Source organism: Dinoponera quadriceps, unplaced genomic scaffold (genome assembly GCF_001313825.1).
Source record: "Dinoponera quadriceps isolate SergipeBrazil2010 unplaced genomic scaffold, ASM131382v1 scaffold1280, whole genome shotgun sequence".
Classification (NCBI taxonomy): Eukaryota; Metazoa; Arthropoda; class Insecta; order Hymenoptera; family Formicidae; genus Dinoponera; species Dinoponera quadriceps.
This window is the reverse complement of record NW_014555813.1, coordinates 774,359-800,923: the sequence shown is the minus strand read 5'-3', so window position 1 is coordinate 800,923 and position 26,565 is coordinate 774,359. Positions and strand designations below refer to the sequence as shown.

Genomic DNA, 26,565 nt, shown 5'->3' with positions numbered 1-26,565 from the left:
TGACGCATACTTGTGTACTTTTCAACATATTCCCGTGTTAAAGGGACACCAACATATCAGTGGGCCGTTATTTACACGAAATTGTTTACCGTGCGGACGTTTATGCGACTCGCAAAGTACACACGCAGCGATCGGTACACACGGGCTCTCACAACCGATGTTTCCTCCTTTCTTTTCTCGTGCAAATGCGCCAAGTTTTTCTATATTTTCACAGATTACCACGATATAACAGCTTCTCGCTCGGGGATTAAGGTTGAAAACCGTCCGTCCCGTCGACGATGACGACGACGAGGATGGGAGCCGAGACGACGGCGCGTCTCCTCGAAATATTTGATAATCGCCGGCCATCGTAATGCATTTTACTTTTAATCGCGTCCTTCCGCGGGCCCGTTTCGTGGCGTTTAATCCGACGAAATTGCCACTTTGTCCGCCGTAATGAGTTCTCACGTCGCGACGGGGGCATTATGATCGACGAGGACGGCAGCGACGACGACGACGACGGCGGCGATGAAAAAGAGAGATAAAGAATGCGAGCGAGATGAATTAAGTTCTCAACTCCATTCAAACATCACTTCCGCCCCGATGATCTCATCGCTCCTCCTGCTCTACCTCCGCGTCCTCCTACAGTTTGATCGGCGCTCCAGCGCTATTATTACAAGAAGTTATTCTTCTTTTCCCGTGAGAGAAAGAGAGAGAGGGAGATCCTTTCGTCTGTCTCTTCGAAAACCGCGGCTACATCGCGGCGTTACGCTAATCGCGAAGGCATTTTTCGCGAGGCGAGGCGACGGCACGCCACGTAATCGATGATGCTAAGTAAGTAGGAAATGAATAATCGCCGACGGGGAGGACGCCGCCGTCCGTGGAGGAGCGTTTCCAGTGGAAATCGAGTGGCGCGATAACTCTTCGAGGCCGAGCCGAGCGGTCGATAACTCTTCCGGATGACCGGACGATCAATCAGAACAAAATATAGGCGTCCATAGCTCACGCGTTATCGATATCGCGAGAAGAGACGTGTTATTGACCTCCGCCTAGACTCTCGTTTCTCAGACACGGCCCCATTATTAATGCCGGCGCGTGCGTCAACTACATGGATCGATGGCGCTATCGACTGTTAAATTAAATAAATAAATCAGACACGATATCGCGGTTTGCTCGCGAATAACGCCGGTTCGGTGATCAGACCCGAAGAGAGCCAACGGATTGCAAATAACGCGTTATTTCCCGATCCTGCTTTTTCCCCGTTCTTTCCTTCCCTTCGCTCTGCGTTCGCAAGGTGCATCGTTGCGCGAACTTCGCGGAAAGTTGTCCTTCTCAAAATGTCATCGTCGCAGGCTTCTTCCGTCAATTACCGGATGCAGTTCGAACAATCTTTGTACCTGACGCGTACAGCGCGCTCAGGATTGCGCATTGTCGGCCGGTTCGCGCGCGGAGTCCCGCCCTGGAATGTGCCTTTCTGCATTCGACTGAGGGCCGCCGGTGTGCATCATGGGCGTATGAAACGGTTCCTCTGCCACCGCCGCACCATACGCTATTAATATCATGGGGTATATTTAGATTTCAATGGGGAAGAGAACGCGGGAGGCTACGAGCCGCGCTCGCCCGATACGCCGTCTGCAAAGCGCAACGCGCGCTCTCGGATCTCGCAATAAAGAAGTGCTTTTGTCCCGCCTCTTCGCGCCCGTCGTCGATATCGTCGACGTGGAAGAAGGTAATTGGTAACGCCGAAGACGACGAGGCTGTCCACTATCGGCCGTTTTCGCCGACGACGTTATTGTATTCTCGTGAGATCTGATTAACAAAGCACGAATCGTACCGTTCGCATGACTGCCCCGAGTGTGCCCGCGGTACTTGTGATTATCGTTTCATCTACTGCCGAATAATATTCACACGAAAAATAATTCATTTGACGGTACAGCAAATTTCACGCTGTCGCAGTAAAATTGTTTCTGCTTTAATTACGATTAATTCGCTAATTTGATCATGCCAATTGAATTCTATTGCTGCCGTAACGAATATGCAGCAGCAACGATGGTTGCCGTTTATGACGGCAAAATTGTTTTTCTCCATTATAGCAATGCAGTATTGCAGTGATTTATTTTTTAATTTATTCCATTTGGATTAAGTAAATATTACTTATATGGTACCTTTTTCCTCCGGTGTAGTGTATTCAAGTAATATTTACTTAACCCAAATAAAATAAATTACTACAATGCTCCTTAGCAAGCATTTACTCGAAAATAGCAATTTTTTTCCGTGCTTATATTGCCGCCACTGCTTCTTTGTTGTGGGACAACAAAGAGGAAAGGCTGGCGCCGGAAGTGACTGTAATTTCGGCGAGATTAATCGTGTTTTCCTCTCGGTGTACAACAGCGATCGAAGCGGCAAATCTCTCGCTGGCGGAGAGACCTCCGCGAGTCGCTTCAGCCGAAACAAATAATCGGATAACGGGAACGCATCGTCCGGTCGTCGTCCAGATCTCGCGTCTTTATTCGAGAGGATTTCGGAGGTATCGACTTTAATTCGGCGTAAGAGAGGCACGCGTCTCTCTCCCGCGTTTATTTATACACGCCGCTGTCTCCGCGGCCGCGCAACGCATTATTGCTCGCCCGTAGTACGTTTCTCGCGCGATATCTCGACGTGAATTTACGCACGACGACGGTGAATCGCATTATTTCTGGTGCACGAAGCTCGCCTCGAACGGAATGCACTTTCTGCTTCATATTTATAATTATCACGGCGGTTTCCGCGCGCGCGCCCGACCGAGCGAGGGGTATATGTATACGCAGCAACGACATCCTGTTTCTTGTCTCTCCTGTTTTCGTTTTTCTCGCGAGAGGCCTCGAGATTCAACACGTGACTGGCAAACGCTTCGTGGATGCACCCTTATTATCCGTGGCTCGTCGTCGACCGCGACGACGGCGGCTGGGAAAGCCTCGTCGGGAATGATAAGTACGCCCGTCCTGTGGTAAGTCCTTAAAATATTTAAGGATTTATTCGACGTTCCGCGAATACCCGAGAGGGGCGAGAAGGGGCGGTTTTCTGTGTCGCTGAATCGACATCGGTCGGCAGAGATTGAACCACCGGCAATACTCGTCCTCCCCTATGGCGCGACCCCGATTCTCCGAGGAATAAAATAATCATGGGCGCAACGTTATTCACAGCGAAACGCTCAATATTCTCTCGCAACGAGCCGTGTTCTTGTGAATTTATCACAAACGTGTTTCAACGGTGAACTCTCACAGCTTACATCATGTGGGAAACCACTTGAGGCAGGGATTCGGCACTCACCGGCGATGAAAGAAGTTCCCGCAAACATACCGTCCGGCTTAACCTTGTTTCCTAGTTGTTACGGTGAGTTTGGTTCTCCGACAACTTGCTGTTTACTTTGAAAAGAGACGCTCAAAATATCCGTCTAGCTCGTATCTCGATACAAGCTCGTAAACGTCCAGTCATCGGCCTCCTTATTCTTTCGGTGCGTTTGCATCTCACGAATCGACCGATCCCTTGTCGAACGATGTCGAGTAATGTCCGTAAAACGAGTCGGGGAGATTGTATTTTATACGTCGGATATCGCGCGTTTTATTTGTAGACGAGGTCGAGCGAAATAAATTGCAGCATTTTAGCTTTTAGGGAAAGATTATTGCAACACGAAGCTCGCTGTAACTCGGGGAACAAGGTCAAATCGAACATATTTTCATACTCACGTGGAGAATTATTGCGGAATAACGTGCCGTACGGTATCGCTCGAGCGGGATATATTTACATATTTAAAGGGAGAATTTATATATTACACAGCAATCAATTGGTACTTCGGCATCTTTTTAACCGGACGGTGTAACATTTTACCATGTGTGCTAAGAGTTCTCCGTACTTCAATTAAATATTTTGAACGAAATATTACCAAACGACGTATGCTAGCTCGGCTAGCTAATGCGGAATACCTTTTGAGTTTATAAATACTAATGCTTTTCAGAAAAATCCTCTTCGTGTTCACAGAGGAAAAGGTTTCTTGAAATTTCGTATACACATTTGTTTGACCTGGGTTTGTTCAATATAAACAACGTAATTTAATATCAAATATCATTTTGTTTGAATGAAAATGTTCTTTCAACCAAAGTGAATCATGCTGTTTGATAGAAAAACAGTATTATTTGAAGGAAATAATATTTCGTTTTCAGTCGAAAAATTTCAATTATATTTCAAATATTGTTCCACTGAAACAAAGAGGTGCTTTAACTACACTTTTACTAACGTAGCGTCCCTTCTTTTAAATAATTTACTGCTTGTGACAACCATTGTAATGTTTGGATGACAATAGAAAAGAAATGTATTTATTGCTTGAGAAACCATGCAATCCTGTTTATCGAATCAAACGTTCGTTTGTGTGTTCTCTTCCAAAAAACGAATTTACTTCAATTAAAGAAATCTTATTAAATATGGAGAAATCTTTTTCTCCGCATAGAACGTAATTTTATTATCCATAAGAATCGAATACTTATCCGCGAAATATTTCTCACGTATCGATTGTTACATCTCGTGTATTTACGAAAAAAAAAAATCGACCGTTGCGTTACATTTGGAGTAGGGGGACTATCTTCCGCGTTCTTCAAATTTCAAGTTCGGAGATGTCGGAGACAGACAGTCGTGAATACGTGACGCAGGCATTGCCTAGATTTCCCAATACACTTTTCTCCTTTTTTTTTTTCTTTCTGAAGAAGAAGAACAGGAAGAAGGAACATCTCGCTTCCTCCCCTCCGTGAGCAACTCGTTCGAGGAAATGTCTCTTTCGCGAGGAGGTGGGGTCGATGACACGGGTTAGCTTATATAGAAAGACGTTCGGTTTAAAGGTCCATTAGATCTCCGGATGCAATATCGTTGCGACAGGTGACACACCGGATCGTAAGAAGCAGACGGCGTATATTAAGGGCACGCCACCCGATATATCATCAGGCGGCAAAATAGAAACATGGGCGAAACATTTCGTTTCGATCGATCAAAGGGACAATATTATTTCGTGCCCATACCTCGCCATTGTAACGCATGGGCGTAATATCGGAACGTACAAATCACATTTCAACCGCCGCGAGCACCTGAGAGCTGATATAGGCTGATGCGCATATTTTTCAGGCCGTTCAGGCTCGCATTTGTCCGTGTTAATCGACAGACACGGGAAACCCTTTTTTCCTCTCTCTCTCTCTCTTCCTCGGCGTCCGATCGCGGCGAATCGAACGATCGCGGGGTACGTTGCGACGTAGCGAAACGTCGCGTTAATTAACTCCAGCGTATTTTAGGCCGCACACTTGTGGAGAAACGAAAGTTGAACGTTTCGGTCTCTGTTGTGTGGTCGTTCCGCTGCGGACTTTCAGCGCGCGAGTTCCAATCGCTTTTCCCCGTGTCGCACGTGTCGGTACCATCTCTCCTTTAATGTAGCGCAGTTTCGCCGGTAATTACAATAGTTTGACACGTTATATGTCGCATAAGCTGTTTTCCCGGACACGGGGCGAGCGAGCGAGCGAGATAGAAGGGGGGGAGGAGGTCCGGAGTCGCGCGATGGAAAATCCATTTACGATCTAAGCTCCGGCTTAGGCTAAGCCCCCCAGATCGGCCCCATGATTTCGGTACTTCGATAACCCAGTCGTTGTGCGAGATGTCCGCCGGCGATTCCTCGATCGATTTTCCCGCTCCGTATATCTCTCGACAGGGATTAGGTCAGGGGCCAGAGAAACGGGTTAGAGCATGGCGAATCGGACGCTAGCACGACCATCCGAGTGATGAGATGATTGGCTCGCTGATGAAACCTGATAGAGAGTCGCCTGCTCGGGCCGGGTCTGGCTGCGGGATTATGTTCCTCCCGTGTGAGCACGCTGGATCACAGCCGTGATCTCATTCACTTCCGTCTCGGACACCACCTATTCCGCTCCGCGGCATTTTGCGAGCGCTATCGCGCTCGCTCGAGCGGCGATTTTCGGAAAATTCGCGCCTTCCGGAAGTCTCCCTGCCGCGTCGCCGTTCGCACCGTCGATTCCGTTCGTTCGCCGGCGGATTTTGTCCCGACGATTTCGGTCATTTTTCGCGCGACTTCCTCCCGTGTCCACGATTCCGCCGAACGCGCTGCGGCTTTGGTCAAGAGGGACTCTGTGTTTTTTGCAGGCCGGCGAGACCGCAGAATTCCGGCTGGCGCGGAGAGAGGCTTGCAACTGGCGCTGTCAATTTTGACTAACCGGGTGGCCGAGTCTTTCCGAGTAACCGAGTGTACGGACAATTTCAGACGTTATCATTAACGGTCGTCTGTTAGAGAAATCGATCATTTGTGCACAGAGAAAAATAAAGAGAGAGCAATTTCTTCTTTTGAATGAATGATCATAAGCTTTTCTAATATATAATATTTGCGACGGATATGAACAAGAAAATATTCTTTGTTCAAGATAACCGTTGCTTAAAAGAAGACAAAAATTAGCCGAGTAACTGCTTTTCTTCGCAGTGCAAGTAATTTTTTTGCTGTGTGTAACGTCTGAAATTAATCGTATACTCAGTTATTGAAAGACTCGAGTATTTGGGTAGTCGAAATTGACAGCACTACTACTATTCTTTGAAATATTGCCTCATAATTTGTAATTTCTGTTCTGGCTTATATTCTGTTCTGTTCTTATATTTCATGTTTTAATCTTCTCGATACTCGGCAGTCGTAAATATCTATCCTATGTGAGCGTACTCTTTGATCATTTTTGCCGAGCTCGATATTAATGAGGAAGACTTAAACGGGATCGAAACCGTTCATTGTTTCTTCACATTTTGGTGTTCCATAGATATCACTTGTCTTGGATTTTTGTATTCGGAGTTACAGTGTTTTCAAAATCCGCCGAAGTGTCGTAACTTTGTCATTTTTTGAAATACTTTAAAATGAAATTTGAAGGAGGAGGTACAGGCGCGATTAAGAACGACGTTTCCTCGAATGCCGTTCTAGTTCTTACGAGATATTTCAAGAAATGACAAAATTAGACGGATTAAAAAAAAAAGTGAAAACAGTTTCGAATGCTTTGAAATATAAATGATTCGTGAGAGAAGGCACAGACGAGCACACGATGCTTTTTCGAGAACGATATCAGGCAATTTCAAATATTCCCTACTCTTTCTCCAACTCCCTCAACCCCTTGAATTTTTTACACTTCAAAGTACACAAACGGCGGAGCGAAAGATGTCACAAACAAATGTACGCAAACGAGATAATACAAACAAACTGCGCGGGGAATTACTTTTTTTCTCCAAATCGAGCGTCAGGCTCGCGTGGGTTTGCTCGTAACAGTTTCACGCGCCAAGTTTGGAGATAAATTACACAGTGTTACATATTCGAAGGCGCTTCCATCTATATTTCCCGGGATATATGTCGGCACGTTTGTATTTTCTCAGAGATGGATACGGGCGTATACTTACACGCCGGCCATAAATTAAATAATATATAAGTATCCATAAATCCGAGGCGGGACACTGTCTGGCGGGAGCGGAGATCGAAGGTAGAGGAGAGAGCAACAAATTGCATCTAGTTGAAAACTCGTTCGGCCGTCTCTCTTGACTTTCCACGACGAGCAGCCGGTCTCGAGAAAAATGACACTCTTATCTGAAAAATGGCCGACCATAAACAATCCCACGAATCGGTGCACGATAGGGCGAGCAGCTTCGCATAGCGCGCCTTGGTATCGCTCTTTAACCTGTCGACGAAGTACCTTGTGATAAAACGCGCGAAAAATTGCGACTTCGGCGGGAGAAACGTAAGAAATTCTATTTTGCGCTTTGCCCGGATGGAATGATTGTTCGATAACGCGCAGATTTATCGTGCATATATTCACACTTCGATTAATACAATCTGTTTCCACCCCTTTTACGTTAAAATGTCGAAATCCTTTCTGACCTCTCTATTCCCTCCTACTTTCGATTGTAACGTAACGTGACTGGCGAGTTCTTCTAATCGCACGCAACACGTTTCCCTTGTTTTATCAACGCGAGATAATTAGCGGCGCGATAACGCGGATGCAAACATCAACAGGGACACTTCGATAGTATATTCGCCATTTTGAGGGAAACATTAGTAAATCCCGGAATTAGACATGATTCATTTATTATTTCTCGTAACTACACGATGTAAGTTAATATATATTCGAAGATAATTTAACGGGCTCGAAAATATGTGCGACAAGGAAAAAATATGTATCTCTTTATATACATGCGAAGTATTCTCGGAAAAGTACATATCGGTAAATGGAATTCATATTTTAGCGAGAACACGTGACACATGCGTCGATTCTCCCCTCCCCCTTCCTCCCCCGGTTTGGTTCGTTGTGCCAACGCGTTGTTTAATTTCTCAGCAGCGCAAAATTACTTGGCAATTTCCAGTAAATTAAATTTTTATCGCGAAAACACATTTGGCCCCGGATTAATCGAGGAGCAAGGTCCCCATCATTCATTTACGCTTCTGACATTTAATTTGCCGGGGCGCTTTAATTTTCGACGTTAAATAGCGCGATAATTAGGTCTTAGATGAAATTCTCACTGAGGAAAAATCGACTACGAATTACTAGGCGAGCGCGAATTCCCGCTACGAATTTACAACTCGGTTGAGACACGTCGGGCACAAAGAGAATATGAGAGAGGAAGAGAAAGAGGGAGATAGATAGATAGATAGAGAGAGAAAGAGAGAGAGAGAGAGAGAGAGGAGCATTTCTCGAGCGAGACCCGAGCGAAATTAGGGAAATTGATCGTCCTAGGAGAGACATATTACGTCCACCGATTCCTCCGTCGGACTTTTTCCCGTCGCCGCTCGTCGTGCGTCTTTGTAGCACCTCCCTGACACGGAGCCGGAGTTTTCTACGGGTTTTACCGTCCGTAGAAGCGGAGAGCGGCGGCCGTTTAGACGTCAACAGCTGCGCCGCAGCCCGCCCCGGCTAGCCCGGTTCTATTTGTTCCTCTTACATTCTTCATGGAATAGTTTGGTCTCGCCGCGGATATACACCGACTGCGCCCCGAGAGAGATTAAGAATATCTCTCGGCTTTCGTCGGGGACGCCGAGGCGAATCGTTTCCTCCGTTTGCTCCTCGCGAGTCCGCTACTGCTCCCCGGAGCCGCTTCCCTCCCTCCGACGATGGGAGCAGCGCTGCGCGCGCGTTATTTGATAAAAAGGAAAAGGAGAAAAAGGAAAGGGGAGAAGAGGGGGTGAGTACCCGTGACGACCCTTGAACCCGAAACCGTTCCCGATGTGCGGCGGGAGGGAGATAAGGGGTGGGAAGGAAGCGAGAGAGAGAGAGAGAGATAGAGAGAGATAGAGAGAGACGTCGCGTCTAGAGGGGACTATTTGAATCGTAAAATTCCTTGCGATAAGACAACGACGGGCGAGGGCGCGCGTTGCACTTCGAACGTGAGATTTAGATAGGGGAAATCGATGAACGCTTCGTAGCGCGGTGGTGAACTTACGAATAAGTACCCGCTCGCATTGGAACGCGGCTCCATGGACGGACAGCGCGTCGCGGTTATCTGCAGCGCGATACTTTGTTCGTGAGAGAGAGAGAGAGAGGGCCGGATGGAGATCTAATCGTTGGATCCGCGTCGTGGTGTTTTATTACCCATTTAAGCGGATTGATCGTGGAAACGTAGGGAAATATCCCGTATACACGGGGAGCCTTCTCTGTACGCGCTCTTCGTATTTGCCCGAAACAATTCGGTAATGGATCGGCGATCGTGTGTATGTGCGTGCATGAGGAACGAGAGAGGGGAGGGGAGGGCATAACTCACTCTCGTAAACCTTCTTCGGTAAACTTCACCGGTGCGTTTCGTCGAATTTTATCTCGCTTGGGAAACGAGTCGGACTCTCGTTGAAGCGGGCTTCGCTGTTGATCTCGATTAATGTTTCGGATACGTGAGCTGTAAGATGCTTATTTAATAATACCTGACGAAGCGAGTATACATACATACATATATATAATATATATTTATATAAATTTATGTTACATCCATTTGTCGGGGATATAATTATAAATAAAGATCCGTCGATTTTCTTTCTCTCGCGCCGAACGAAGCGGGATTCCCTAATACAGGACGCTACGATGAGGTTCTCGTCAGAGCCCGTCCCGAGCGCGAATAATGCAACAGCCAGTGAATAGCGCGGTGAGACCCGGTAATTTCGACACCCTCATTGCCACCACTTTCGCAATTAAGCGTAGCTTTGGTCGATTGGCCGCGACTTCTGCTCCCCTTTCGAAACGAAATCGTAAGGCAGGCGACGCGATTGTTCTAACGAGGCCTCATTCATACGCGGTTCGAAAGTAAGGACACTTCGTCCCCGACGCGCGCACCTATCTATCCGGCCGAGACTCGTGTACTTGCGTGAATTGCACTAATTTCCGACGTGTTTCTCCCGCTCTGTCGCGGCACACAGACTGCTCTCTCTCTCTCTCTCTCTCTCGGCGAGACTCGCGCTTACACGCACACACGTACACCGGTGGAGTTCCTCTCCCGTCTTCGCGGCGAGAGAGCGAGAAAGAACGCCGTTCTCGCGGTACACTACACTTGTATATCACAGATAAACGGACACCTGGCCGGGCTACGCCTTCGCCGCGCTCGCGGCGACGGGATCCTGATCGGGTTTCGTTGGTAACGGCCTGTTCGCCATCTTACTGGTGGAGGCCTGCGGCTCCGGCAGCTCCGAGTACAAGTGGGCGGTGGCGTCGGACGGCTCGGCGTACTCGCAGAGCAGGGAATTCGGCCTCTTGCCGCCGTTCATCTTGCTCGTCGCGCCCCGGATACTCTCGCCGAGCACCTTGAGGAAGCTCATCGGCCTGGTCTGGTGATTCCTGCCGGGCTCCAGCCGCGGGCTCTGGGCGCGCTCGTCGGCCACCAGGTGATCGTTCACCACGTCCGGCGGTAACGGCTGCGGCGCCCGGCCCATCAAGCTCTCCAGGATGGGCTGTGAGAGCCGACTGGTGCTCGGCACCGTCTCGTCGCCCGGCAATTCGGCGTAAAGGTGGTTCTGATCGCTGGTTCGTTGGTCACGGGGCTGCGCGTACTCCGTGATGGGCGGTCTCACCTGGATGCCGTTCGGCAGGAGTTTCTCCAAGGACGGGGCTTTCGTGCCGACGGTGACGGAGGGCCTCGGTGGGCCGCGAGCTCTCCTGATCCTCGGCCGGATGATGTCGTACGCGTTCTCCTCCTGATCGTCCACCGGCTGCCGGTCGTTGTTGTTGTTGCAGCTCTCCTCGACCTTGATCAGGTCGTAGAGATGTTCGATCATGTCCCTCGCCTGACTGTAGTCGTCCGGGTCGTTCAGCCTCTCCCGGAGATCTCTCAGGTACTCCTCCGTCAGCTCCTCCGGCAACGTCTGCGTCGCCTTGTTCTCCGTGTAGGGGTAGACGTCGCCGTCCTCGTCGTCGTCCTCCGTATCTCCCGGCTGAGGCTCCACTTCTAGGATTCTGGTCTCCGGCTGGAGGCCGGCGTATTCGTGGACGCTCAGCCTGGAGATCGACCTGGCGGAGGTCGCGGCGGTCATGCCGTTGCTGGACGAGAACCAACTCGTCAAGTTGATCAGCTGTACGGAGGTGAGTTTCGGGCATACGCCGCGCCGGCGCATGTAGAGGATCCCCGAGGCTAGGATCGCGACGACGACGATGAAGACCGCGACCACGCAGACGATCACGATGATCCTCTTCTCGCGCTCCAACTGCTCCGTCTCGCTCATCTCCATGTCGAAGAAGCTCTTTTGCCGGGGGTACACGTGCGGGCCCACGTTGGGCGGGCTGACGCTCGGCTCCGGCTTCGGCGACGGTTTCTCGCAGTTCACGTGGTCCCGCTGCGTGCAAATCAGCTGCGTGAAATTCCGCATGGCCATGTAACCCTGCGGCAGGTTCAGGCACTGGTTGAAGAACTGGTCGACCACGCAGAAGCTGGAGTCCATCATCCAGCTGACCGAGCTGTTGCGCCCCGTCACCTCGCGCATCCAATCCTCGAGGTTGCAGTGGCATTTCTCCTTGAAATAATTGTTGCCGACGTGGGCCGAGTTGACGTTCTGCGAGATCGCCGCGAATTTCAGCGAGCCCGGCCCCGCTTTGTGTATGTGATTGCCCGTGAAGGAGAACTCGAAATTCGGGGCGGAAGTGCTGCTGACCTCCGCCTTGATGGCGTCGCCCTCCAGCTCCATGAAGACGTTCTGGTCGATCGCGATGTGGTTCCACTGGTGCAGCATGATCGAGCCCGGCCGCAAGTGCTGGAAGTCGTTCTTGCTGAAGGTGACGATCGCCGCCGACGTGTTGATGGCGCCGCTCTCCACCTCGGACAATCTGCGCGTGGACAAAAGGGGATGTGTGTGATGGAACAGAATTAATCGTACGTTTTAACGTCTCTTTGTCCTCCGTGTCATTTCCACCGGGTGTGTAATCAACGGATTTTGCAACACATCCGTTTTCACTGGAGAGGGGAGGGGATTAGTTGTTCAGTAATTCTCAGAAGATTAATTTTCTCATTGGATGCATCTGTTTTCCACTGACTACATATTGGTTCATAGTTAATTGAAATATTAATTCGACGAAGACAGAATTCAAAAGCAACCATGGAATCGATCGGGACACCTATCGCGAAACTATTTACGATTCCGAGTGGGGTTTCCCGCGAGTTTCCGATTAGTGAGTTTTCCGATCGTGATTTCGCCCGTGACTTTTGGACCGCTGCGAATCTCTTTCGGAATCGGTCTCTCGTCGTTGCGGCGATAAAATAAACGTTTCCCTCGGCAAGCACTTTTCAGGAATCGACTTTCCGCTCGCTCGCGAGACGTCGAAATCTTTCGACCGAACATCCAGAATTACTCAAGAAGAACGGAACAATTCCTGTCGAAAATGTTTCGTGTTCCGTAATAGAATTCTACTTCATTTTTCAGGACACGCAATGCGATTAGAAACGCGCAGTATTGGCAATTTCCCGTTTTCGAATCTCGAATTTCTCCCTTACGATCGAATTCACGAAGTAATTTCAACGTCAGACCTTGAATATTGGATCGTCAGATTGTTGTGGCTGGCTCGAAAGGCCGCCGTGTTGATATTTCTAAGCTCCACGTCGACGAACTCGAGACTGCTGATGAGGGCCCTGTCGCTGAAGGCTCCCGACTGAATCTCGTGGATGGACGCGTTGCTGATGACCACGCTCGAAATGGTCATCGCGCAGAAAGCGTCCTTGCGTATGACCTTCGTCGAGATGTCGTCCATTCGAATTTCCGCGACGTTCGAGGGAAACACCGCCTTGGGTAGCTCCGCGATCCTCACGCTTTGGAACATTATCTGCATCAAAAGGGCGCCATTCGAAATTGTAATTAAGTTTCCGACACTTTGTCTCGCGGGCTAACGATCCGGGTCGGATCATGTTAAGTTAGATTATCCAGCCGAAATTCAGCCGAGCGGTAATACGTACTAGCGCAAATTGGTAGCGAAAATCGGGCTCGTTTATTCGCTGATATTCAACACGAAGCGTTATAACATTCCGAGTAATATCGCCGAATTTATATATTCGTGCTGACGTTACACGATATCAAATATTAATAACGTAATATAACTGGGACGCGAGTGGTATCGCATATAGATGATATTAATATTCTCGTCGGTATCGGTCATATATAATTTATTTATTTAGAATTTAAATCGATGTGTCGTTGAACGACAGTTCGCCGCGCGTAATAGCGTTGATCCATGAGAAAGAGAGAAAGAGATAGATAAATAAATATGTATATTGACACTCTAGGAAACAAAGTCCCCAAAGAAGAACGTCTTAGAAAAGAAATGTTATGAATAATTTGAAATTAAAAATAAACAAAAGACGGAAAAGGAAAATAATAGAGGGAGAGAGAGAGGGAGAATTCAGGTTCCAACCTTGGTCGCTGGTCCGTGCCGTCCGTGTTGAGGCGCCTCGAACTTGAAGGCGTTGCTGGAGAGCTCCAAGGACGGTACTTCCTTCACCGTGAGCCGTAACAGCCAGGAGAAGGCGCTCGGTTTGATCTCGACGTGTTTGCATCGCGATATCGAGACGCTCAGGGTGCCGCGCGAGTTCCTGAAGGCGTGGCTCTCGAGGAACACGCTGTTGCACTCCGATACCTCGAGATGCGTGTTGGGAGCGCTTAGATTCTGAAAGGCCTGCCGCTTGGCCACCACACTGTAGATCCCGGAGACGTGGACGCGTTTTAAGGGCGTGCCGCTCCCGAACGCGCCGGTTTGTATTCTCAGCTCTCGGCAGTGAGAGACCTCAAGGTCCGTCGCCTCCGGCGGGATGGTTCCTTCCAGCAACTCCACGTTCTGGAAAAAGAGGACGAGAGGAGACACTCAGAGGAAAACTCACGATATCGAGTCCGAGGCGTTCGCGATTCGCCGGCAGACATCAATAGACGCAATTAATGCGTGTGGGAACGGCGCGCGATGCTCGGCATCTTGCATCATCGAGACTGTGCGATTCGTCGTTTGAGGTTTGCATCTTCGTTGCGTAATGTGTGGATAACGTGACAAGGCGGGCGTGACTAACGCCGTTTACTGAAATTGCAGTATATCGTAAACGCCTCGGACTGAAGTATTTAATAAGAACGATCGGTATTTAATAAGAACGATCGAGAACTAGAAGAAATCGCTGTTTATAGATTATATTGGGATTATTAATTGAAACTAATAGTGTCAGATATAAGAGATATTTTGACATTCAAACTCAGAATGATGATGGATTTTTTAAGTAATCTAACTGTATGAAAAATCGATACATGCAATATAGAGAAACGAGATTCTGTAATTTGGTAACATCAATCACAGTCTGTAGTAGATCCGATTTCGTAAAGAATTGAAAGGAAAAACTCTTAGTCAGAGGTTTTAACTTGACAATCTTGCTATTCATCTTGTCGAGGACATATTATTCTCCTGAGCTAAAAAAGTGTACTTCGATTTTTTCTTATTACCGGCGTGAGAAGACAATATTGAATTTATCGCTCTTATCTTCCAAGCGAAAAAGGCGGGTCCACTGAATAAATATGCACGAAACACGGACAAAATTAAGATGTTTCCGGGAAAAACATCAACGCACTTATGCATTACACGAGACTTTAATATTGAAGAAAAATGAAAGAAATATGAATATATACCCTTTCTCTGGCTCAGAGGAAGAATAGGAGAGTAACGTGTGAAAATAGTTGAGTGAAAATTTCAATGGAAGAAATCGTGGGACCTCGATAATAATACGCTCGTTAAATACCAGAATCCCGGGGAGCGGACATGAAATATTCCTACTAATCTCTTCGCGTCGAACTTCCTGACCGCTATTTGTAAGTTTATCTCCGCGACAGTTCGTCGTGCACTGCGCGCTGCGATCATACGTGTCACTCGACTTCTTACCGTCTCTTTCAACTTGTCCCGACGTTATGTCTGAAAGACGGCTTATCTTTCCGGGATAAGCTCTCTCCAAACAGATACTCCGATTTTCTCTCGATATTTTCGAACAACTGCAAAGCGACCACAAAATCGTCGACAGAAAGAGAGAGAGAGAGAGAGAGAGACAAGACCCGAGAATTATTCAACGGTCGAACGGTAATCCGAATTCACCGGTATCGATCATGCGGGATCTCGCGGTTTGAAAAATCCGATTCTCGCGGGAAATATGAATTCTTGACGATTCGCGGACGACATCGCTTTCGTTCGACGATTTATCGTTCCCTCGCGAAGAAAAAAAAACAAATATGTCCTCTTTCCACCGGTTGTGTGAGAAATTATTAATCTGTCCCGAGCGCGTTATTCTCGGCGCGAGGCTTTATTTTTTGTGGGACACGGTACATATCCGCCTCCGACGTGCCACCTTTGAACCCGGCCATCGAATTCATTGTCTGGAGATGTTTTCGTATCACCGGAGATATCACAACAAGCGTTTAGTGCTAAACGCTCGCCGAGATACGTCGCATTGAGCCGACCTTAACCGCGCGATGACTTGATTCATTATAACGCCTTCCTGCGACGGCAAAGACGGCAAAGAGATACGACGGTGGCCGTTGAAGCGCAAACATTCGGCGATTATATTACCTCGTGTATGCCGCGATGAACACGCACGAGCTAATTAATTCTCCCCCGTTCTCCGTCTCCACCGCCGCCACCTGTTTGCCGTTTTCACCAGCGTTAACCAGTCTCGCATACGTGACACGCAATAGAGCGCCATATTTTGGAAGCTATTCTTTCGTTGAAAAACACATTGTATTGTTTGTCAGGAAAGGAGAAAGGGACCCGTGAAAAATCGCACGTTGCGAGCACCGTCGCGATATCCCGCAGTAATACGGAACGCAACAACAAATTTGTATTTTTCTTTTGTTGCAAACGTATCGATATCTCTTTGATGGGATACCCTTCGACGGTGGGAGATCTCCGCGAGTAACCCGAACGCTCGAGGCAGCGCGGAATTATTGCTCTCCGCCAGATCGGACTCCCTCCAGATGCGGATACACGGTGTTTACTTTGCGCGTTCGAAATGATTTTCCCGCGTACAGCTGGTTTATTTTTACGTACGACTTCGGTCCACGCGAAAAAAAAAAGAGACCGAGAGGTGGGGGGAGAGGAACTCCAACGGGCGTACGCGGGCGCCAGAGCCGCGCGCTTGGTTCCTTCAAAGCACCGGAAAATCGTTTCGAGAGTTCATTAGAATTCGCCGATGAGTCACGGTGCGCGGCCGTCGTCGCCGAGTAATGCGCGCGCGGTTCGACTTTCGCATCCTGTCTCTTGGTTACAGCACGGTAACACGAGCCTCCGGCTTTTCTTCCTCGCGTTTGTACCAACGTGTCGCCATTGTTGTCGCGATCGACGCAATTCGCGGCTCGATTTCAACCGAGACCGGTCGACTCTCGCGAGCGCCGCATCGTCAGAAGAGGCGCGGAGAGGGAGAGGAGAGATATTTCCCGTATTGCTTCGAATCGATATGCGCGTTATCGTCCGCATATCCCGGATTAACGTAAATGTTAAGCGTAGCGAGAGAATCGAGCGGGATATATCGCGATTACAAGCGCATGCGAGCCATGTCAGATGATCTCGTTGGACTATGGTGACTGCAGCTTCATTACAACTCAGATCACCCGGACAGGCATGATCCCCGATAGCGCGGGGTTCAGTTTCACGACAGCATCGTATAACGCGCATCTGGTTCCGGCAAAACTTACTATGCACTCCCCATCTATATTATTAGACGCACCTTCATTCGTTACGTTTCATTGACTTCCGAGGGCCAGCTTTATAAGACGGCTCGTTTATCGATCGGATTATGCTAAGGAACCATTATTCTGTAAAAAGTATTCTTTATGACGTCACTTTTTCCACTTCGTTTCACTTGGCTGTTACAATGAACTTGAACAAGTACGAACCCCCGCTAGTTGCATTGTTGATAATAATCGGAACAGACGCGTTTAGAAATTTAGTTTTATTTTTGTTTGTTTGCGACTTGAATTTTCAAATTCCTTGCTTATTAACAGGAAAAAAAAATATTAATATTGTTTATAAAAATTATGGGTAAAGCAACTGATCTGACAGGCCTCAGAAGATTGCAGTGGTAAAAGCGCTGTTTGACACCGAAAATTCCACCTAGGGCAGCCGCGGACTTCCGGCACGCTCCGGTTAATTACTACCCGCGATTGCGTCGCACAAGATTTTTCATTCATTCAATTTCATCATCGCGGCGTTCAATTTTTCAGCCCGGATTATTATTTCCGTTCTCCCACTTCGACTCCTCTTATCCCTCTCGTTACTGTCGCGCGGATTATTTTCTGATATTTACCCCTTTTACTATATTGCGCCGCACCGGTTTCCCGCCGGGTAAGCCCCGCGCTAGTTGATAACGCCCCGGACAAAGTAAACGTAGCCACGGCGCAACGAGCGGCGGTGGCTCCGTTCCTAATTAAAAATATGCGCGACTTCCTTGTAATTCAGCGCGAAAGTTCCGCGCGGAAAGAGTTAATTAGCGGAATAGAAGTACCGGGTAAAACTAGATGTCGAGCAGCGACGGGCGAACTGGACGACGCGCGTTGGATGCGTCGACGTTTTCGCACGCACCCCGCCCTCATGCACGCACGCACGCATCTCCTGCTCTTCTCGCGTGCATCGGTGACGTCACCTCGAGTGCGTCGCTCACTCGAACAGCTGTTGCAGTCGACGGTACCGCGGAATAAAGAACGGTACCGGGTGCGGAGGCGGGAAAGCGCAGCTTCCTATACATTCTACGCGACATCAGTTGGAAAACACGTCTCTCTCTCTCTCTCTCTCTTGTTCTCTCTTTCTCTTTTTCCCCGCCGATGACCGAATGACTAACTCGCTCTCAAAAGTCGTCGTGTCACTTTGCGCACTGAGAGTGACTCAAGGGCCGGGATAACGCCGGTTATTTCTGCGTCGACCCTCGGGCACAAAGAGCATCTCCCTCTCTCCCTTCCTCCCTCCCTCTTTCTCTCTCTTTCGCTCTCTCTCCCTCGAGTTATGAACGACGTTAATAAACCGCCAGTGCGAATTAATTTTGCGGTACCGGGAACACGGTCGCCCGCTGGCCCACAGCCACGGAATAGAATTTTCTATGATCGCAGTGTGGAACGCAGCGATCCAGTTTCCATACTCTCGCTCACCCACTGCCCCTTTCGTTCACGACTCGCATCGATCGATGTACCGACAAAACGGCGTGTTGTTAAGCGAAAGGAAAAAGAAACGGAGAAAAGGAATTCGGCAAAATCGGTTCGTGCTAATTTTGAGTGTGGGAACTTAACTTTGTATCCCGGATTCACGGTTTTATCGAGGAGTTTTTCTCGATTTACCGTAGATTGCTGGAACGGTTGGACGACTCTTTTCGAGGGAGAGCCAGGACAGCCTCTTTACGCTGACTGTATCATGGATAAAGAAATCCGATCGCAATATGGGGAGGAAACATTCTGACTAACTTTCGGGAACCTGCTCGGTCTCCCGCCAGCTGCAGTCACACAGAGAAACGACGGTTATTCGATTCGTCCCGAACCGTCCTAAAAACTTTCGAGCTGATTTTTTTTTTATCGTGCCTCGTCCCGTTTTGCTTCGTCCCGCAACAGAGCGTATCGTGACCTTCTCGGCTAATGTCTCGGTTGATCTCAATTCCATATGTGTGGGGAAAGATTTTCGGGGGAGGAAAAGTTCGCGAAGCTTCTAGAATTCCGAGATTCTCCGAGCCAAATGTAGCGAATGATTCTTACGACGTAACGTAAGAATGAGCAAAAACACTACGTTTATCAGAGAATTCGATGAAAATTTGTCTACCTTTAATGCGTCCTCCTTGAAATCTTACATTTGAGGCCCTATGTATAAAATATTGTGAAGAAACGAGGAAAATTAAAGTCGCGAGTTTTAGCGTTAAATTTTTATCTGGTAAAACGGCGGAGGGATTTTAATAACCACCACGCGGGATTAAAGGATCGGACAGGCGATAGAAGAAAAGGGAACGAATTAGGCCGAAGAATTTCAATAACGTGTCGCGAACATTCGTCATAAATTATCCTCCCGCGACTTTCAATTAAGCACCACGGTTCTGGCTCTCATCGGGCTATCATTTCGCATGATTAAACACCAAAGAGCCGTATACATACACACACACACACACATATATTGATTGAAATGAAGCTATATTCGAGTTCTGAGTCTGAAATTCAAGCTGGATCTCGAAATGAGGCAACTCTCGCGCGCCGAGAGCAGCAGCAGCCTCTCGCGTTACAGTTCGGCGAAAGACGTCTCAATTAACGTCGTCGCGGCCGAGTTGCGTTATTTGTTCAGTTAGCCGCGAGTGTACGTGGCGATATCACAACGGAAGTAAGTTCGCAATATCGAGGGAATGCGGCGGCTTCAGCTTCGAGCGGAGCCGCCGCTGCAACGTGGATCGCCGCGCAAAGAGAGGTCGCAATACATACCGTATATACCGTTAGCGGCGGAGGGAATCTCTCGTGAAAGCCGACTGTCTGGAATATCGATGAATCGCAAGGGTCACGTCGACGTGGCGCACGCGAGGCAACATTATTTCCACTTATACAACGCGACCGTCCGCAACTCGAAGCTGCAACCGAGCGCGAATAAAGGGAACAAACCACTTCGGCCGGATTGCCGCGCCGAGTACCGTCGCCGGACTTGAATCGTCAACGTAACGGACGTCGCGGATTCATTGTACCGCATTGAGAAAACGACGGTTTTGGCCGGCTGCCACGGCTGCGTTCGCGACGAAACGAGCGCGGAAACGCGTCGTTCACGGAATGACCTAATGCAGCCCGAGGAGGACCGCGCGCGAAAACGGCGCGGACGTTAAAATATTTTCGCTCTCGCATTAGCGTTTTTCTCTCGTTAACGAGAGCGAGGAGCGAGAGCGTCGTTTCCTCGCGAAATGTCGCTCCCGAATCGCGGGAATTATCGAGTTGGATTTGTCGAATCGCGGGTTCTTTTCACGGTGCAGTTTGTTACCCGCTGCTGCATAACTCGATTTCATCCCCCCTCCGGCCTCGAAATCAAGGAAGAAATTACCGAAGAAGCCGGAGAAGAGGAACTGGGATAATAATGCCGATGCATTACGCTGATGACGCGGATGACGGATGAATGAGAATAAAAGCGAGAAGAGGAGAGGAATTACGTAAGATGAATTAGGCGCGAGAATCAACGGACGGCTTTCCATAAAGTTCTGACCTTCGGGCTCTCTGTATTATCGAGCACCGGGAGAGCGAGACCCCCAAATTATGCGGTAAGAAGCGCTACGTCGAATGGATAAATAATTAAGCGGCTTGGCGATCCACGCGTCGCGCATATCGATCGCCGACGCCGCCCGTACGGCGAGTTTAAAGCGGCCGGTCACGTACGATCAAAGATTCGCCGTCTGAATTGGAATCGGCGAGGACGTATCGACGGCCGTATATCATCCCCGACGTATATTAACTTCTAATGGGGATCTTTTAATCGGAACGAACGCAGACGTTTCCGTTTACGTTCGCGACAATACTCGGCGGTCCAGCCGTAGTAAATCCGTTCGCACCGCAACGCGAGAGACGATCGTCGCGGAACGAATAAAAGTCCACTTACGCTTTCTAAGTTTCCTCGGGTGAGATTTCACTCGAGCTGAGTAAATCCTCCGCTCTGAATCGAGGAGTGAATATTTTTCCTCGAAATTAAGAAAGGAATCCGATGTATTCTATCCGTTAGGATAGAAACGGTGCTAAAAATACGACTGGTAAGAAGTGTCACTTACAATATCTCGTATAGCAAGAATAGACCGCGGAGATATTCTTTCACGCAGTTTGAACCAGTTTAAACCAGCTCTGGTCCAAATCGCGTAAAAAAATATTTCAACGATCTCTCCTCTTTTATGAAATATTTATGTAAGTAGCACTTTTCTTACCCGCCGCTATTTTTAGTCCCGCTCTATTTTTTGCTTTCGCTGTGACATAAGTTAGCAGCTAGATTCCAGTTATTTACTTTCTAAACCCTAAAGAAACGAAATTACTGAGGCTATTTTTGACTTTTTTTTTAATTGTCACGATGCTTTTACAATTATTAATATAGCTAATATAGTTGTAGTTGAATTGTGGCTTTTGTTATTTTTGTCGCAGCGACTTCATACCAATCAATGCAGCTAAAATGGCTCCGGCTAGTTTTGGTTTTTCTTATAGCTGTCACAGCGACTGCACAGCTATTAATACGGCTAAAATAGCTGTGGCTGCATTTTGACTTTTTTATTAGCTGTCGCAGCTGCTATACGGCTATTAATTCAGCTAAAATAGCTGTGGCTGCACCTTGACTTTTTTATTAGCTTTCACAACGCTTCTGCAGCTGACAGTCCAGCAAAATAACATTTGCAGCTAAATAGCTGTAATTAAGGTGGGCAGGACGTTATACTAGCCATATTTTTGCTATCGCAGCGAATATGCTAAACTGTGTTACTTGGGTTGTCTGTTCTGGGCGCATCCTAAAGGTGCACGAATATTAATATATATTTCACATAAGATAAATATATTATTAAATAATATTTAATATGAAAATATATACTGCATTATATTATAAAGTGTAGTATATTATTATTATACTATTTTGCAATATTACGCACGGTACAGATGGATACGGAACAAACAAGCGTAAAAGGAAGCTTAAACGAGACGTGTCGAAGTGCGATCCGAGATGCTACGCCACATCATATAAACCTACATAGGAGGCTTCGAGTTTCCGTTTTCGGTGCGGCGCGAGCACGGCGAAGTTGCACCGTAGTTAATCGAGTAGGTATAGCCGGGAAACAGCGCCGGGCGTCTCCGATGCCCGTAAAAATAGCCCGATTCACCGTCTAGTTCTAGTTTGAGGTGAACGAGAGGCAGACAATCGAGTTATTCTAAACTCCGGCATGAGAGATCCCTCAGGCGCCGTCTGCCCTCTTCTTCGAAATTAACCGTCTGTGACGAGCGTCTTCCGCTGTCGATTTAAAAAGGGAATAGAAAAAAAAAAGAGGAAACGGCACAAGAGAAAGTTGCCATTATATCGCGGCGGGATGATTGCGACTGCTGCAACAATGCTCGCGTTGTTTAAAAGCAATTTGAAATCGACGGAAAATACTAAAGTTGAAAATTATCTCGTAATAAAATAATAGAAATATGATTCAAGTAAAGTATAACGTTATACGATGTGTGGCAAGCGTGGGAAATATATGTTGATTGCATCGATATAACGCGGATAATTCCGAGCATTGAGGTTGAATATTTAATACCATTGTCGATATAACAATTATATTTTCCTCTTATCCTCTAACAATGCTATTAAACAATTCCGATTTAATTATCTAGCTCCTGTTATCGTGCCGTTATTAGATTTAAATGTGATATCTCGTTAACGAGCGTGTCATCATCGATCGCTGCAACGCCGAAGGAACCGGTGGCTTTTCGACTAGAAATTTAAGTTACGTACATTATTCCGATTGTTCGCAGTCGATGCGTGTTGTCGGTAATTGTCGGATTTAATTTATACGACAAATGACAAGCTTACCGAGCTCGCAAGAAGAGACAAAATAATATTATGTCTGTGGGATTTTCTACGTTCGTATGACGCATACAATATTAGTACTTGACGTTTAGACGAGGAACACTGAGGCTCGCGGTTTTGTCATTAGATGAGACATGTGTAGTAATAGGTCAACTCTGGCTACCCGGATATCTCAAATATTACACTGATACCCGAGTCTTTCAAGTATTGCCGGGTATTTCTCATATTACCAGGATATTCGTGTACCTGAGTATCCAATTATTTATTCTTTAAGCCATTCTAAAAGTACCATGATAACAAAAATTAGATATGTTACAAAATATTTTGTTGCTACGTTAGAATATGTTAAAAAAATTAAACGTGAAATATATTTAACAAAATATTTCGCCAATCACATGTCTGAACGCTTTTGTTCAGATCTACAGTAGTAATAGTAAGCCTTTAGTTTCTCGTTCTAAGCGATAAAATGTAACGTAATTTCCGACAAAAGACGTCTCGCATTACCGAGAGTTATAATTATAATAGCTTAAATCTCAGGAATTGCAGTGTCTGGTTGCGTTGGAAACGCCTTTTGCGTGAAAATTACGTTACAATTTAGTGCTCAGAGCAAAAGGCTAAAAGCTTTCTACACCTATTGTGGATCCAGCCTTATACGCAGATGGATAAGAGAAATATATTTATATAGAGACAAGCATATGGTGTCAAAAAGAAAAAAATTTTCTTGGGTTATATGCGGGTGGTAACTCACAGCGTTTGGATAGCGGTAATCCAGAGAGAATATTCCATGAGTTTGGATCTGCATGGGAAGAAAAACACGGTTCGTGTACCTGAATTTCTGTTGTCTGGGGACCAGACGAAAGCTCGGTTGTAGGAGCGGGAAAATTCCTGTAGAAGGTTCCTACTCATTTAATTTCTCTCAGGTATCTCTCTCTCTCAAACGAGTTCTAACGCAGGCAAATATTCGGACGAACATTTCCTGTTCACCATTTCCCTCCCGACAATGGAGACATATCGTTTCTCGTCACCGAGAGTTTTCGTCCGGCCCGCCATTCCGTAACGCGAACCGAGATTTTTTTTTCTCCGCGCGGAAATACATACGGTTTTCACCGGCGGCGCTAATATCAGGTACGAGACTGTGGAAAATGCATAACGGTAACCGACGCGGCGCGTCTGTTAATTCCTGTCTTTCTGACCGGCACTTTATCGCCGCTACTAATATTCGGTTCGCGCTCGGGCGCCATAAAGCAACAGCAGCCTGCGGGAGCGCCCACGTAGGTGCTCTTCGTTCACGAAGTGCCGACGCATCTACACCGTGATCGTGATATCTCCGTCCTCGCGAAATTCGCTGCGGCCGTTATGGCAATCGCCGCGGGGAATGCCCGGAAGTTAATTCGCGGGATGCGCCCGCCCGGCCGACACTCGCCTTCTCTCGCCGACGCGGGATGAAATTACTGTTGGCTCGCATATGCGCACGGTAGGAAACGCGCCTTTGCCGACATGCGAGTGCCATTATGCCACCCGGGGCTCCCGCCGACCGGGGTCGCGTCAAGGGATAATTCGGTTAATTGCCGCAGCGTCGGGTTTAGATGGCCTGCCGCGATCCGTTGCCGGGCGCGACGATCCGCGAATCACGCGCCCGGCAATAGCTCATGCCGTTTCTCTATCGCTTTAATCTCCCACGATCTGAAGTTGCCCGTCTCCGCTTTCCGAACCGGGTTACACCCGAGGAAGGCTCCCGTCGTCCGCTCGTCGTCGTTATCGTTCCGCGCGTCAGCCGCCCGCAGGCTGTCCTGCGCTATATCTCTGTACCGGCGATTGTGTTATCGTTGTCAGATATAAGTTGTTAGACGAGATAACGTTGCGCACGTCAGATGAAATGATAGTTTGACCAATTTTGGGATACGAGGTCTCGTTAGTCAAGTTTGTCCACAAAACTTGTGCGGTGATTTTAGATTGCCACTTTTATCATTTCACACTGATAGGAAATTACGCGTAGTTTCGGCGCCAACGGATCTTTTAACCACAGAAATAGTCAGGAGAACCATTTTTTCTAGTAAGCGTTACTGTAGTGACAGTAATAATAACTTTATATGCATGTTGCTACTACTGTAAAATATGTTTAGCACCGAAACTAATTTTAATTTTCTACCAGTGTACGGAACAGGCAAATAAATTTGCTAGACAGGGTTTTGAAAGATAGTACTGGATTTACTTTACATTACGTGTAAAAAATTAGTTATTTGCAAAGCAAAAGGTGATATTGAGATACGCTGTTTTTTTTGTATATTCCAAAACAAGTACGAACTTTTAGAATAACTTAATCTTCGCAAAACTGCAAATCGAAAATCTTGTTAGAGCGAAGCAGACGCGTATTTTTTAGATCATTTACTACTTTTCTGCGTAAATCATCGCTTTTTTTGTCGAGACGAATGCGAGGTAAAGTGTATTATCATTATATATTTTCTAAACTGAGAGAAAAAAAGCGATTGGATCGACAAGATCACTCTCATTCAGAGAAATATTGTGTCCGCTAAATGAATTATGCGTTAACGCAACAAATTTATTTAATTATTATATTTATTTATTTATACGGGAACGTAAATTTTATACAAATTTAATACATCTTTACAAATATGTTACGTTAATATCGTTATTGACCAAAGCGTAATCGTTGAATCAATTGAAAACTCATTACAGCAACTATTATAATTGATTCGATGAACTAAATGCGGTGCTTGAAAAATATTTCGTAAAGTATATTTCGAAAAGTATTTCCTTTCAGCGAAACTTCTGATCGGTTCTGTCACTTTTCCCTCAATATATAAGGACAACGCAAATGAACATGGGATAATGAAGATCCCACCGTGGGGATTTGATTCGGCGACGCGTCCTTTCTTTCTCTCTCGAGCGTCGCGTGTTTTCCGGCGGAACAATAGCGGTCTAAATTTAAACGCTTGGTTAGAACGCGTCGGGAAGGCACTTCAACTTGAACCTGATCGCGCTTGTAGTCATCGGAGAATCCGGATTACACGTCGATTCTATCGCGGGCTGCAACGCGGAAGGGACACCCACGGCGAAGTGATTCCGGGCCGAGCGGAGCGTGAACGCGCACGCACTCTCCTCCGCGCGATTTACGCGATCGCCCCGCCGTCATACGGCCGTGTACGCGTAATGTACGCGGAGAAACGTGTTCGCGCAGATAGGCGAGAGGCACTTCGCACGTGTGGCTAATCGCGATAACTCGAGCGCTCGCGGGGTGTTAGAGAGAGTTATCGTTGCGAATGAACGAAGCAGGATGTCGGCTATATCTACGCCCCCGAGCAAATTCTCCAGACAAAGCCGGCAAACCGCAATCAGCTCTCGGATGCGCGTGCACGTATTGTGCAGCGGCGGCTGCGAGAGCGGGTCGTCCTAAAATAATTTATCATCCCGTGGGGGGATGCGCGCGCGCGAACCACCACCGAGAGTGATAATAGCGCGTTCCGCGATCGAGATCGTGTATGCCGCAGCCTTGCCCCCCCCCCCCCCCCCCCCCCCC

The 26,565-nt window shown here is 47.6% G+C and overlaps 2 protein-coding genes across 8 annotated transcripts in view; one reads left to right on the top strand and one right to left on the bottom strand.

Annotated features, from left to right (window-relative positions):
* LOC106745457 (E3 ubiquitin-protein ligase MYCBP2) overlaps nt 1–26,565 on the top strand; it is a 232,053-nt gene that overhangs the window by 180,494 nt on the left and 24,994 nt on the right. The gene's annotated exons all lie outside the window — the stretch shown is intronic.
* LOC106745458 overlaps nt 4,460–26,565 on the bottom strand; it is a 30,946-nt gene continuing 8,840 nt past the window's right edge. Inside the window, exons 2-4 of the mRNA XM_014621070.1 lie at nt 13,893–14,312; nt 13,015–13,307; nt 4,460–12,317 (exon numbers count right to left, since the gene is read on the bottom strand). Coding sequence (XP_014476556.1) covers nt 10,589–12,317; nt 13,015–13,307; nt 13,893–14,312 — 2,442 coding nt within the window. The 3' untranslated portion in view covers nt 4,460–10,588. The remainder of the gene's footprint in view (nt 12,318–13,014; nt 13,308–13,892; nt 14,313–26,565) is intronic.